The 13,131-nt window shown below is 36.0% G+C and overlaps 1 protein-coding gene across 4 annotated transcripts; it reads left to right on the top strand.

The window, feature by feature from the left end:
- Positions 1-587: 587 nt before the first annotated feature.
- LOC124164034 (crossover junction endonuclease EME1) lies at positions 588-11,914 on the top strand. Of its 4 annotated transcripts, none has more exons than XM_046541197.1 (9): positions 588-1,168; positions 1,248-1,406; positions 2,909-3,070; positions 6,020-6,171; positions 6,425-6,481; positions 7,256-7,387; positions 8,907-9,108; positions 9,465-9,521; positions 10,799-11,914. In XM_046541197.1, exons 1-9 carry the CDS (start codon positions 923-925, stop codon positions 10,913-10,915), a joined length of 1,284 nt encoding a protein of 427 aa, XP_046397153.1. In that variant the 5' UTR covers positions 588-922; the 3' UTR covers positions 10,916-11,914. The 4 variants fall into 4 exon arrangements, with proteins under 4 accessions (XP_046397153.1, XP_046397155.1, XP_046397152.1 ...); XM_046541196.1 differs by having other exon boundaries at positions 596-1,168; positions 1,245-1,406; XM_046541198.1 differs by having other exon boundaries at positions 604-1,168; positions 1,245-1,376.
- The last annotated feature ends 1,217 nt before the right edge of the window (positions 11,915-13,131 follow it).

Genomic DNA, 13,131 nt, shown 5'->3' on the forward strand with positions numbered 1-13,131 from the left:
CACAAAAGTTCTTGCTTCATTTCTTACACGCTAAGTGGAGCCTTTATCAATTAATAGTTCAATCAGATATTTAATTTGGAGTACCCAGCAATCGCTTCCTCAGCCATCCCTCACAACACTCCTCTACTCAGTTTTTTCTAGCCTTCCTCCCTCGAAACAACAAATTTTCGGTATAATGGGTGCAAAAGACGTAGAGAACGCATGAAATAGTAACTTCACTAAAAACTGTTACAAAATGATAATGAATGGATTATTTATTTACATTACTATCTATTTGAAGTTTCCAATAGAATGAATTTTGATAAAACAAGAGGGTCTATCACTAGAGAAAATAACAATGCACCACTGCAGCCGAGGTAAGCGAAATGGATCGTGGAGCTGCCCGGAAACTGAAGGTCCGTGGAGAATATGTTTTCCTAGACAATAGACATAAATTTCAACCCCGTTCATGCAGCAGGTACTACGCGACATCCAACGATAATTGAATGACCAATTTTCTAGACGAGTTTTAACAAGGAACAAAATTCATGCAGTTGAGGTCAAAAAGACGAAAACATGACCAATACATGCAGATTAATATTTTAAATGCTATCTCCATTTCAAATTTACCATTTAAATAGTTGAAATTCGAATCTCTGGTCCAAGGAACCACGTTGAAGAATGAAAACTGATAAACAATCATAAATAAACAATCATCAAAATCAAGTAGTGATGCTAGAAATTCGCGCGTTACCGACTGTGGATATCGTTCATCATCTGTTTTAATAAGGCAACTTCAAAACAGCCGTTCAGTGTTTATTTGTGTGTCGTTCGGAGTCGTCCAGGTTTATCACAGGTTTATTAACCTGATTGAAGTTCGTGTGCGTTCTAAGTGCTTCCCTTTAGTTGGGTTTATCCCAATTCAATCATATGTGTATCGAATATGTCCTTTGATTGTATAACTCTTTCAAGTGATTCTAGTCGCCATTCATCTCCAAATCATGACTTTGATATTGTAGCTGAAAATACTCGTACGCTTTCCGACTTATCACCCGTCCGAAGAAGAGAAAATGCATTTTCTCTCTCTGATAGCGAATCTGACAGTAAATCGCAATCAAATGCTGATGACCCTGTACTGAAACGTTCCGGAGCATCTGCTTCCTCAAATGTGGAATTTAATACAAAGGTGGTGAGTTTTCATTAAGGTAAAACTGATGTTTACAATGGATAGAGCAGCATTTATTCCGTTATCTTTATGTTGGAAGAAGCGAAAGCGCGCAGTCAAGGCCCGCGATGAGGAAAAGGAAAGGAGGAAAGCGATGAAATTGGCTGAAAAAGAGGCAGTTCAAGCGAAAAAAATGTTTCAGCGAAGCCTTCAGCCTGGAGAATGTATGAAGGTGATTATTGTGCTCTCTTTGACGGATAAAGTAATTAACTTACTTTCCTTTCTCTCTCATAGTTATCTTTTTTAGTTTTTGGAATGAATGTGTATCTTTTTGATCATAAACTATGCTCATCGTAGCCACCCACTGTAGTTCTTCAAATCTCTTGAAATGGGCTGTGTGAAACTCTTGTGTTAACGTTTGTTGGAACTTTTGCAATTTCAACTGAAATTCATCAGTGAAACATCTTCAATCCAAAATTTATTATGAATTTCAAGAGCAACTTCTGAAATCATGTTTTGCATGTTAACATTGGTGCAAGGTAATTTTCAAACAAACACTTCATGGAGGTTTCAACCATAATTTTTTCAACTCTAGCATATTCCTCTGATGTAGAAGTGGGTAGTTATTTGCGCCAAATACCTAAGCTGTGAGTGGATTGTGGTCATAATTTATATATTCCCCCTCTCTTACGTTTCTTACTCCCTAAAATCCGTATCCTCCCCTCATCTCTAAGTTTTTTTAAGCAACTAAATGGCATTTTGTCTCTGCCATCCTTTCCTTACCTTCATATCCTGGGGGGGCTTCCCTCATTTCAGTATCTAAATAAATCCTTGGTCTGAGATTATCGTTATCCATCAAAACTTTTTCCTGAATGTTCATTCAACCTATCTGGCCTATGTCCACTGTAATATAACTCTACCACATATTTCTTCTATCTTTCATGAACTTTTTAGGATCTTTAAGGATTATCTCGAGCGAAATAACTACGCCCTATGTAACTGGAACAATGTATCCCTTTATCGAGGAACGAATACAAGTGTGTCGCACTCAGAAAATAGTCGAATCGCGATGGCCGCAGATTCAGTGACAGGTTCGCACTACAACTGGCAGGTCTAACTCGCGTGGGCTCCAGGATGCTACTCTCCAGGATCTAGATACGAGTGCCAAATCCCTAGGGTCCTGTTACTGGCACCGAGGGTCCTCTGCCTGTCTCCCTCGGGGCGGTGCTGCCTTTCGGCGGTAGCGCACAATGATTTGAACGCTAAAAACTTCTTGTTCATTCAATAGCCTTCCATCATTACTTCCAATTTATTCCATGGCCTGTCGTCTTGGATGTCCTCTGTATGCCAAGAATGCCTTTTTCTTGGCATAGAATGCACTTAACTTTCAGTCCTTAAACTTTCATTTTGCCACCCTACCTTTTTTCAACCCACATATTTTTCTTTCATTGTCTTCTTCTGTAATCATCACTTATTTTGTAATCCCCGTGTACTAAAAAAATAGGAGGAAAGGATAAATAGTAGATTTACGTGGGGTCTTAGTTCAAACTATGTCAAGGCAAATGATTTTTCTTTGCAGGAATTTTTTTCATGTCATCAAATGTACAGTTGAATTTTTTATTTAAATAAGTTTTACTGTGCTATAGCTATATTTTAATTTTCTGAAAAGTTGAATATTCAGCATAAATGAATTACATGAATGAATGGAAATAGTACCATTCATTAAACCTTGTGAATTAATCACATTTCTTCTCATTTTCTTAGTACATCACTGCAGAAATAGATGAAGAAGTATTCAATTTACCAAGCATGATGAATTTGGAAGAATCTCTATTGAACAAGGAGCTAAGATTCTCCATTGTATCTGGTGATGTTAAAGCAACAGTGACTTGGATGAGAGATGTTATTGGGAGCAAGGAGAAAAATGTAAGGCCAATATTTAGACTGCAAAATTCAGTGTCAATAAACTTAATGCACGTTACATCCAATTCAGAAGTACGAAGTTTCAGCAGTTACTGCCTTAGTGGATAAATTTATTACAGCTTCCTTTAGTGCAAGTTCTGCTGTAATTAGGCATTTCTGGCCAGGTGTTCAAACCCAGAAAGTGTAGTTATAATGAAAGGGGTCAGTGCTGGATTTGTCTTTTACTCTAAACTTATTAAAAATAGGTTCACAAAAATAACTGTGGCCATTACTGATGCAATTTTGTATGATGGAGAATAATGGAAATTTTTGCTTTCGAAGATGTATTCTAACAGATTGTATTCATTCCGTTGTACATTTGCTATGCATGTATACTCTAACCAAAATTGCAAATTCAAGTCACACCATGACTTCAATCGTGGTGTTAGACCACAATTTACCATAAATAGGACTCAGGCTACCCTATTTTGGCTTTATTGGCCAATAGGCATACCACTGTAAGTTGAAGTATTTTGTCTGATGTAGTGGATCTTTTCCATTACATATCTAATCGTGAAGGAAATGGCATTTTAAAAATTTTCAAACATTTTATTTGTGTCCCCCCAGTGAGAAATGGGTGGTGGAATCCACGTGGAACCCACGTGGAGAATTAACGTGGATACCACGTGTTTTTGGTCGTGGAATCAACGTGGAACCCACGTGGAAATTTGGTGGAAAAATGAGAACAGCAGTTGTTGCTGTCCTAAAACCATTAAAACCTCAACCACTCTATATCTAAACCTTCTATATATGTGTCTACGATTTTTCATGTGCTCTCATGTCTGCCTTTCCACGAATTATATAAAAATAGAATGTGCGATACATTTTCACATAACTAGCGTGGTTTCAGGATGATAAATGATGCAATGTCACCAGAGAGTTAAGTTCCACAAATTAGAAATTCTGTTTAACATTTTATGATAATCACCACAAATCCACTTGAAATCAACGTGGATTCCACGTGGGTCCAACCACTCAATATCCACCACCACCAAATATCCACCACTCAACGTGGATTCCACGTGGGTTCCACGTGGATTCCACCACCCATTTCTCACTGGGCCCTTCCTCCAAAACTTATTACCTTTCCTCTTATCACTAAATATTTCCTCTACCTCTTGAGCGTTAGCCCTACCCAGCCTTTTTGTCTCCACTGACTGCGCAAGACTGAGAGGTTAGCAGAATTGAAAATGATCCAATGTATCAAATGTAATTTTTGCTTATGGTAAAAAGTTTGGAAAAGTGAAAAATTGCCATATCCTTCATGGAAGATCATCATATGCTACTTTTGTTGGATGTGATATTTATAATGTGCTATTGGAATAGAAAATTTAAGACTTGTGGGTTGTATAGGGTGTGTTCAGGGCATTGAGCACTCTGATAAATACTATGGGACTTCCCCTAAATATGACTGCTTTGTCAAGTCTTGAAAGCGCCTTTTGACCTGCTGCATACCAAAGCACCAAGGTACTCGAATCAGTTTATATTGTTGAGCCATGAATAGCATCAGGGAATCTCCAGTTAGATGTGATGTCACTCAAATCACTTATCAGTGGGTTTACAAAAGTTGTCACTCAAATCTCTGACTGTAGAGTCACCAAATTTCATGGGTAAATAATCTGTAATGAATGCTATTACCCAAAATACATACTTGTGATGGAATAATTTATCAATTTCAAACTTTTCAATGCTCTTCCTCGGGAGTACAAATACTCAGTTTCAAATAATAAATGGATCACTCTGCACTTGCCATGCTGAGGAAATTTTTGAAAATTGATGGAAAAGAACTCTTAACTGGCAAAATAAATAAAGCTTTTATGGAATGGGCTGGAATATCCTCTGTGTAGTCCCATGAGGTTGAGCTAAAAGGCGAATGGTGTGCGGGTGGACTGCATAAAAGCTTTGCTGTAGTGTTTGTTCATTCAGGGACCTTCAGAATATGCTGCACAGTTGTCCGCTCCTTTGTTCAGTGATTGCTGCGAGTGGTCATCCTCCTGAATACACCCACTGAGGTTTGTCAGGCCTGCTTTAGCTCAAGAAGCTGAAAACCTGTGGGTTTATTTCTGGTTGAGATGATTTTTTCATCATCCACATTGCTTTTCCTACTTCCAAGACGTAACTCTACCATAAATGTTTTCATCCATTATACTTACCCTACTCTTTGTTTAGTAACAATAATAGTTTATTTATCCAGACTTTATTTATACAGTTGAGGACCTCAAATCCAGAAAGCTTGGGACCAAAGGGTTTCTGGATTTCTGTTTTTTTTTCTGGATTTCTGGTCTTCATAGTATAATTAGTAAATTAATTAATTTACACATGTGCTCAGGCTCTTGTACTTGATATTTGATATCCTTATGTGTCCCTGACAAGGTTCTTAGCATATGTCCATAGTATGTGCTAACTTCCTATACTCATCCCAGAACAAGGCTTGGAGAGTGGTGCCACGAGGTGGCAAGTCAGAACACTACTCAGAGGAATTTTCAAATGTTCTGGATTTTGGGTTTTTTGGGTTTCGGGATTCCGGAAACGAGGTCCTCAACTGTACCAGTTTTTCAAATGTACAAATATAAGACATGCCAACTGGGCTATGTTAAATCACAGGCCAAACAATATCAAAAGTATAAAACGGACATTCTAGGGAACAGAAACTCATTGAAACCGTAATTCAGCTCAACTGTTTGGAAAACCAACAATTCTTTCTTGAAGGCTTTGCCTTCTTTTTATACTATCCATTTTACAATATTGCTTGGTAACTTTTTATCCAATAAGAAATGTTAGATGTTGCTTGGAAGAGATATGTTTTTTATGTAATATGAGGATTTAGTTGTTTAACCATTGTTATCTATTTATTTGCTAGTTGAATTTGTTTTCATGCTTATTTCGTATCTGATATCTCAGTCATTGTTTCAGGCAGAAGATCGTATTTTACTTTGTGTTTCTGCTGAGGAGGTTGCAAATTTGGCTAAAAGTGGTATTTTGGCATCTCATGTTGGATCCATAAAAGATTTTTATAAAGAAAAGTATTTAACTTTGGTAATATGCGGCCTTGAAGAGTATTTCAAGTAAGTTAAATATTTTGGATTAAATTTTAATCGGTCTTTATTCTTGAAAATTCAAGTCCGGTAAAGAATATTAATTTTTTCTATCTACTTATTGGGAAGGTCAGGCCTTCATATTTTGCCCATGCTATAACTCGGGAAATATTCTGTCCAAACTATGATAGGTTTACGTTGCCCATTTATGCAATTTATTACTCTTGTGTGCTTTCCTCAGTATGATCTTACATGTCATTATTGAAATGGTCTTGCTTTCCAGATCTATGAAGCACAAAAAGAAAGGAAGAGGTGATAAGGAATCTTGTTTGATTTCAAGGCAAGTACTAGTGAGGTAAACTCTTTCATGCTTTGAATATTGCTTGGATGAAGTTGCTCAAATATTTAGTGTTAATAAACTTAGGACAGGGATGCCGACTTACAAAAAATATTGGGGGGGCCCAAACCGGGGATCTTGCCCCGCAAAATTTTTTTAGTAGTGAATTTTAAGTTTTTTAAGCATTTTAGAAGAGTCATATGATCAACATTAGAACCCTGATAACTCCAATCTCGACATCTGGACACTCCGGGGAAAATCGACAAGCCTGACACATTTTTTCTTCACACCCATAATGAATTTTTGAGGGGGCTCTCCCCTCAGTCCCCATGGAGTCAGCGCCACTGACTTAGGATGAGGAATCAAAATATTTAAATGAACTCTGAGATGTGCATCAAGATGGAGTGTGTCTTGTGCATTCCTTCCACAAAACTAAAGACATAGCGATCAAATGCTTGTGACGAATATATGTTTATCACCTTTATGTACAGCTACCAATTTTTGACAGGAAGTACTTAAAATTGAATCGGTGATGGAAAAAACTTGGTGTCAAAATTTATATTTGTGCCCTGAGCGAAAGTGATTCATCTAAACGTTTAATCTTTTGACAGTTCTAGCCTTATTTGTTGTTGCTATACCATTCAGTGTACTTGTAATATATATTATGTATCAGAGCATTAATTACATAAGACCAGTTTCTGATCCTAAAATCATGTCGTGTGTTAGTAGGTGATGTTTCTTGTGGGGTTTTAAAATATTTAAAAAAAATGATTTCAGGCAATGTCTGGAGGAATCGCTGTTAAACCTACAACTTGTTTATGGCATTGGCTATAGAGTGGTGGAGAATTCTACTGAGTTAGCATCATTACTTTGCATGCTCACCAAAGCTGTGGCTGAAACTCCTTTCAAGTGAGTCTTGTTGCTATTGTTTATTGAAAATTAATTTGCAATGTCGATTCCAGGAGTGAAGAGTGCTCACTTTTGTTTTGCCTTTCATATTAATAGAATAAAAATATTTTTCTGTAATAATTTTCTGGTCTGTGCCCTATTTTTCCAAAGGGAAGTAGCCTATAATTCTCATTGACTAATATATAGTGTAAGTACATACTACAAAGCTATACAATTTTTACATTTATTAGTGCATTCAAGTGTATTTTAGGTTTTATTTCACTGTAATTTATATATCATTATGATGTGCTATTTAAATATATCATACCCCCCAATAATATAAAAACACAATTATTTTCCTTAATAAAAAAACAAAATATTTAAAAATCATGATTTACAAAATATTTAACAAATGAAGTTTTTACAATTGTGAAAAGTGTTAAAATTAGTTAAAAACCCTCTACTTAATACTAAGTTTTTAAAAAAATTCCCCCCTGAACGAAATTCCTGGATACGTCACTGATCATTACTAATTATAGTAAAAAGTTTTTCAGAAGTAGTTAAAAAAACTAATTATTAATTTTGTTTTTTTTAAATTGTTCACAGATCCCTTACCTACATTATAATGGCCTTGTTTTTCCATTTATTTACCTACTCTGATTGAGTTCATAAATTAAAATTATTCCTATGTTTTTTCATTTTAATAAGTCGCCTTTTGTAGTTATTTTGGGGGGTAACATTCCATATCTTGACCCTTTTGTAGAGAGGAGGATTGAGGTCACTACATATAAGCTCCAAACCAATAACCATTCCCAGAACAGAATTCCTCTACTCTACTTTCAAGCAAGTAAATAATTAGAGAAGTCAGGAATCTGACTACATATTACGTAAATTGTTTCAGCTAGCAGAATTTTTCACAACTCTTTTACTTGAATTAAAGTTTAGATTAAATTTTACTTTAGCTGAAAACATAATATGTGAATGAGCAGCTGGTAACCCCATTTTTCCATTCCCTTGTGAGTTCATAAATTAAATTGTTATTGTCTTTAGGTTTGAGTAAACTACCAAATAATGTTGGTAGTTCTTCAAAATGAGCTTGAAAGTCAATCGAATTTTTGTGGGCTGCATTTTTTTCTGGTTTTGCTGTGCTATAGTTGGTTAAAGTAAAGTTTCTTCTGCATTCTATCAGCTGTCTTCAGGTCAAAGTATTTGATACCGAGTTGTGGTTACCAAAAGGTGTATAAACATCCTGTTGGGTTTTCTCATCTTTGATTGGTCTGATAGATAGACAAGACAAAGAATTGGGGATTTATTTGGGATTTTCATGTTGGGATTGGGAAATATTTTTCCACTATGCATTTTGAAATGAGGTGTAAACAAGCCTTGTTTATTAAGTTATCCTTATTTATTTTTAAAGGTCTTTAGCTGTTGAAAATTTTCCAAAAATCTTGGACATTCCCATTTATCTATGCTATTAATAGTTTTCAAATGGGTTAATACAAAATATGGTACTTTATTTTCTCCTCCCTTTACTTCTTAGGCGGGATAAACAGGAGCGTGAAGCAAGTGGACTGTTGGATTGGTTTGCCAGGGGGGATTCAAAAGACTGTGTCCGGGTTGACAGCTCTGGTAATGGGTGTTCCCTCTTGTGGCGTCAGCAGCTGCGGCAGTTCAACAATGTTGGCTTAGACGTGGCAGAAGCTATTGCCAGCAGTTACCCCTCACCGCAGGCATTGATTAAGGTATGTATTTGGGAGTTCACATGTTTCCTTTTGTTCTAAAGTTAGTAATGGTTCTTCCTGGTAGTCAATATAAAAGTACATAAGTGAATTGTATTGAACTTTAGTCACTACCATCTTTTTATTTTTCATGGGAGATGTTCATCAGAATCTTTAAAAATCGAAATTCAGTTTGAAATACAGCTCTTTCATATTTCTCTCCATGCTCTTATCACTGAAGTCTCCTGAGCGCTGTATTCCATTGTGGAATTTGTGGAGGCTTTAGGCCTAAATTTAATTCGATTCAATGAAAGAATGTTTTTTTAGCTTAGAAATACAAAATAGGATCAAATAGCTATCAATAGTTTTTTCATTTTCAGGCGTATAAAAAGTGTGATAGCATAGCTGAGGCTCAAGGACTCCTGCAAAACATTCCAGTGAGTATGAGGACAACTCTTCTCTTTTCGGGCTAAATTTTTTGGTTTTATGTACATAATTCAACTACCAACCAGCCCTTTGAAATTCCATCAGCATCCATTCCCCATTCACTTCATTACATTTTTCCACCTCTGGATGCTTTGACTTCTCTCTGTTGCCCACATATTCCTCAGAAGCAAGTGAAATTTTAGTATTCCTTATGTCAAGGGTTGATTGAATTCATGAAAACAGTAACACCTCTTTTGATTTTTGGAGTCAATTCAGCATAAAGTCTATATTTATAAAAATATTTTTTTTCGGTAGTTCTATCATGGTTGTCTTTTCTATGTACAGATTTTTCTGTGCCTGCTGCTATACATTTAAGGATTTGTCAGTTTCAATATTTTTGTGTCTGGTTCGGTTCTCACATGTGGTTCCATGTCTTAATTTAGCTTGTAAAATCCTGAATTTTCAACGGCAAAAGTATAGTCAGCTGTTATTATCTACAGAAAAGAAAGGTAAAAGTTTTTAATTGTGCGGTAAATAACTGTATGAAGTCTGTATTAATTTTAATGTACATTTTTTAAAAGTAGGTACTCACATTGCCGTGAGAGAAATCTTCTGAGCATATATACATAGAGCAAAATATTTTTGCTCACCCCCTTATTTGCAGGAAGGTGCAGAGTCTATACAAATGTGTTAATAAAATTCAGCCAGTTGTAATGCCACTGCACCTGAAGTGTAGGTGACATTTGATCATATTTCATATTTTTTTTAAAGGGCTAGTTTGAGTAACTCTTCACCAGGGGTGCAGCTAGGAATTAAGGCTAGGGGGGGCTTTCAGGCACAACTAATACTGGGGGGCTTGGGGGTATAGCATACACGCCAGTGTAAGCGTGAGGTGCGGAGGCCCTCCGCCGGAAAAAAACTAAGATAAATGATTCAAAATGGTTAGTTTTACGGGCTTCTGAGGGATATTTTATTAATCCTCACACTGTTCTATAAGCAATATTAATCCAATTAAGTAAAATAGATTTAACTTAAAAATTTCTGTGAGCTTTGGGGGGGGGGTTTATCCCCCAAAACCCCCCTCGATGCGCCACTGCTCTGTACCTATATAGAAGTGATTTGTTGATGCTGTCATTTTACAGGGATGGCTCCATGTCAGTAATTGCGTTAATTCTAATTCACTAAATGTGTCATTAGTGACGCTAGAAATTTTGTAGATGTCTTACCGTTACTATTAATAAAAAAGGTTTGTTTTTTTATAAAAATTATTATTTTTATTACATTTTAGGTACGCCGTGGGTGTGGTCCTTTATCAAGCACTAGAAAAGTTGGGCCTGAGTTAAGTCGTAAAGTACACATCTATTTCACATCAACCAATGGAAATCAATTTCTCTCTGGGAGTTAATTCAACTATATTCATTATAAGTGAAGATTTTATATTATTTTAAACCACTTTGATTCCAGTGTGTCAACTTTTTTGTGCCTTTGTTATTGAAAAATTCAATGTTGACATGACCTTCAAACTTTAAATCAAGTTTAGGAGATTGATTCTTTTTGATATGTTTTTGGATTTTTTTAAACATTGTTAATTGAAGCAATTTAAGAGAGCATTGAGGAAAATAACTGGTATCATGCCCAATGCAAAATTTTTTTAGAATTAAAGGTGCTTTTGTGCTGATGAAAATGTAAATATTTAAAAAAAAATCTACCTAATAAAGATATTTAATGTATATTTCCAATGTTGTAGATAAAATCTAATTTTCAATATCCTATACATTATTATTGCAAATACTTGGTTGGATTCCTGATGTTATTGATTTCTGTGATATGTGGTTGCTCCTAAAATAATCCTTTTGTTAAGAATTATTTGATAGAACACATTTACGAAGTGGAATTGTGTGAAGGAGAGTTATTTACCAGTTAGTGAACTCGAATCCAAGTCAGACCATATTTTTACTATCCGAATTCTGGATTTTTCCATGTACCAAAGCAACGTTGTCTTTCTCCATATTATTTTAAGTGTTCCTAACCCTCTCCATCCTCCTCTGTGAATATATATGGTATGATAATGCTTTTGGCATAGTGTGAATGAATGAAGGAGTATTTGGGCCATATTGGCTTGCTTCAATTGGGATCAGCGTAAAGATAGGGACAGCGACACAAAACAGAAAAAGGATGGGGACTACGGGGCTGAGGTAGATGGTAAAAAGCCAGAAATCTGTGGGGAAGAACGCGGCCTGACCAGTGGCGGATACAGATGGGGGTGTGGGGGGCATGCACCCCCTTGTGGGTCTGCCCGTATTGCCGAACATTGGAAAACCACCATTGTAACTTATTGTATCATAAGATGGCATTGTCTTTTACATGTGTATAATCACTTTAAATAAATTTTTCTTATACTCTGCCTGTGACTTGATCATTTTTTATTACGATAAAAGTAAAGACAAGATATATTTGTACCCCCCTCTTGAGTTTTTTCTGTATCCTCTACTGGACCTGACTGGGACTAGAACTAGAACCTTTTGCTTACGTTTTTTGGGATTTTGTGCTCCCCCTCCCATATATTAACGCTTGAGGCGACTACCATTAGCAACTCTAAACATTACTATGTCGCCAATCCAGAGTGTGACCTCAGTGAATAGAGGCTATCAGATCTGTTAGGACACTAGAGGAATATTTATTGTATTCAGATTGGTGATTCCGGTTCTTTGGGTTTTGCCTATATTGCGTGTACTAAGGCAAACGGTGCTTAAGATGGAGGATGGATACATAATATTAGGGGTAAGCCAAATCAAATCATTTTAGTAAGATCACTCGTGACAGAATCAATATTGGCCAATAGCCTGCCCATAGAGAACGGAACGGAGAGAAAAAAGCTGATGTTCATTGGATTTAGATAAGGCTTTTGAATTAATCATTGTAATTCAATGCTTATTATCTTGCCATTTCCACTCTCCTCTCAAAATTTCTGAAAAATTTGAAATTATGGTAATTTAGAAGGCTTTCCTGTGAAATTTTTTATTGCACCAACTAAATAAACAATGTTTCAAAATAATTGCTGAGTACGTACAACCTAAAAGTCACTTGTATACCAGAACTCAGATGCATTATCACTGAAAGGTATTGTACACCACAAAGTTGCTGATGATAGTAATGACCTGTACCCCAAAAATAACAACCTTAATCCGCCTGTGTAGTGATATGAATTTTTAAATCAGACGTGAACTCATTTTTAAAGCAGGTCTAATCTGAAAATTTCATAAAGGAATTCACTAAGAAGAGGGAAATGAGAATGAATATGATGTATAATCTGTAGATAGAAGAAGAAAGGCATGAGGATGCGATAGGATGGAATGTGAGCCCTCCGGAGAATAGGCAGAAGAAACCATCAGAACAATGAAGAAAAACTGCTCAGCGAAAGAAAACACCATAGTAGAACTTCTGAAATATGTTGGCCAAGAAATTTTGATCAAATTCTCTTATTGTAAGTTAAATTTTTGTGTATATTGAAGTGAAGTTTTGCCGTAGAAATGGTAGAAGGCATTTTATGCCCAATTTCTATAAAATGAGATGAGTTTTTCTGTTGAAATTACAGAGGTATATAATGCTGCTGAATGAAGT

The sequence above is a fragment of the Ischnura elegans genome, chromosome 8 (assembly GCF_921293095.1).
Source record: "Ischnura elegans chromosome 8, ioIscEleg1.1, whole genome shotgun sequence".
Lineage (NCBI taxonomy): Eukaryota > Metazoa > Arthropoda > Insecta > Odonata > Coenagrionidae > Ischnura > Ischnura elegans.

What these genes read in the sequence shown, in the direction of transcription:
- LOC124164034 (XM_046541196.1), top strand. Translation starts at nt 923, where the DNA reads ATGTCCTTTGATTGTATAACTCTTTCAAGTGATTCTAGTCGCCATTCA. An exon ending in TGGAATTTAATACAAAGGTG is followed by an intron (nt 1,169 to 1,244) that starts GTGAGTTTTCAT and finishes TTATGTTGGAAG; the next exon opens with AAGCGAAAGCGCGCAGTCAA. An exon ending in GAATCTTGTTTGATTTCAAG is followed by an intron (nt 6,482 to 7,255) that starts GCAAGTACTAGT and finishes AAATGATTTCAG; the next exon opens with GCAATGTCTGGAGGAATCGC.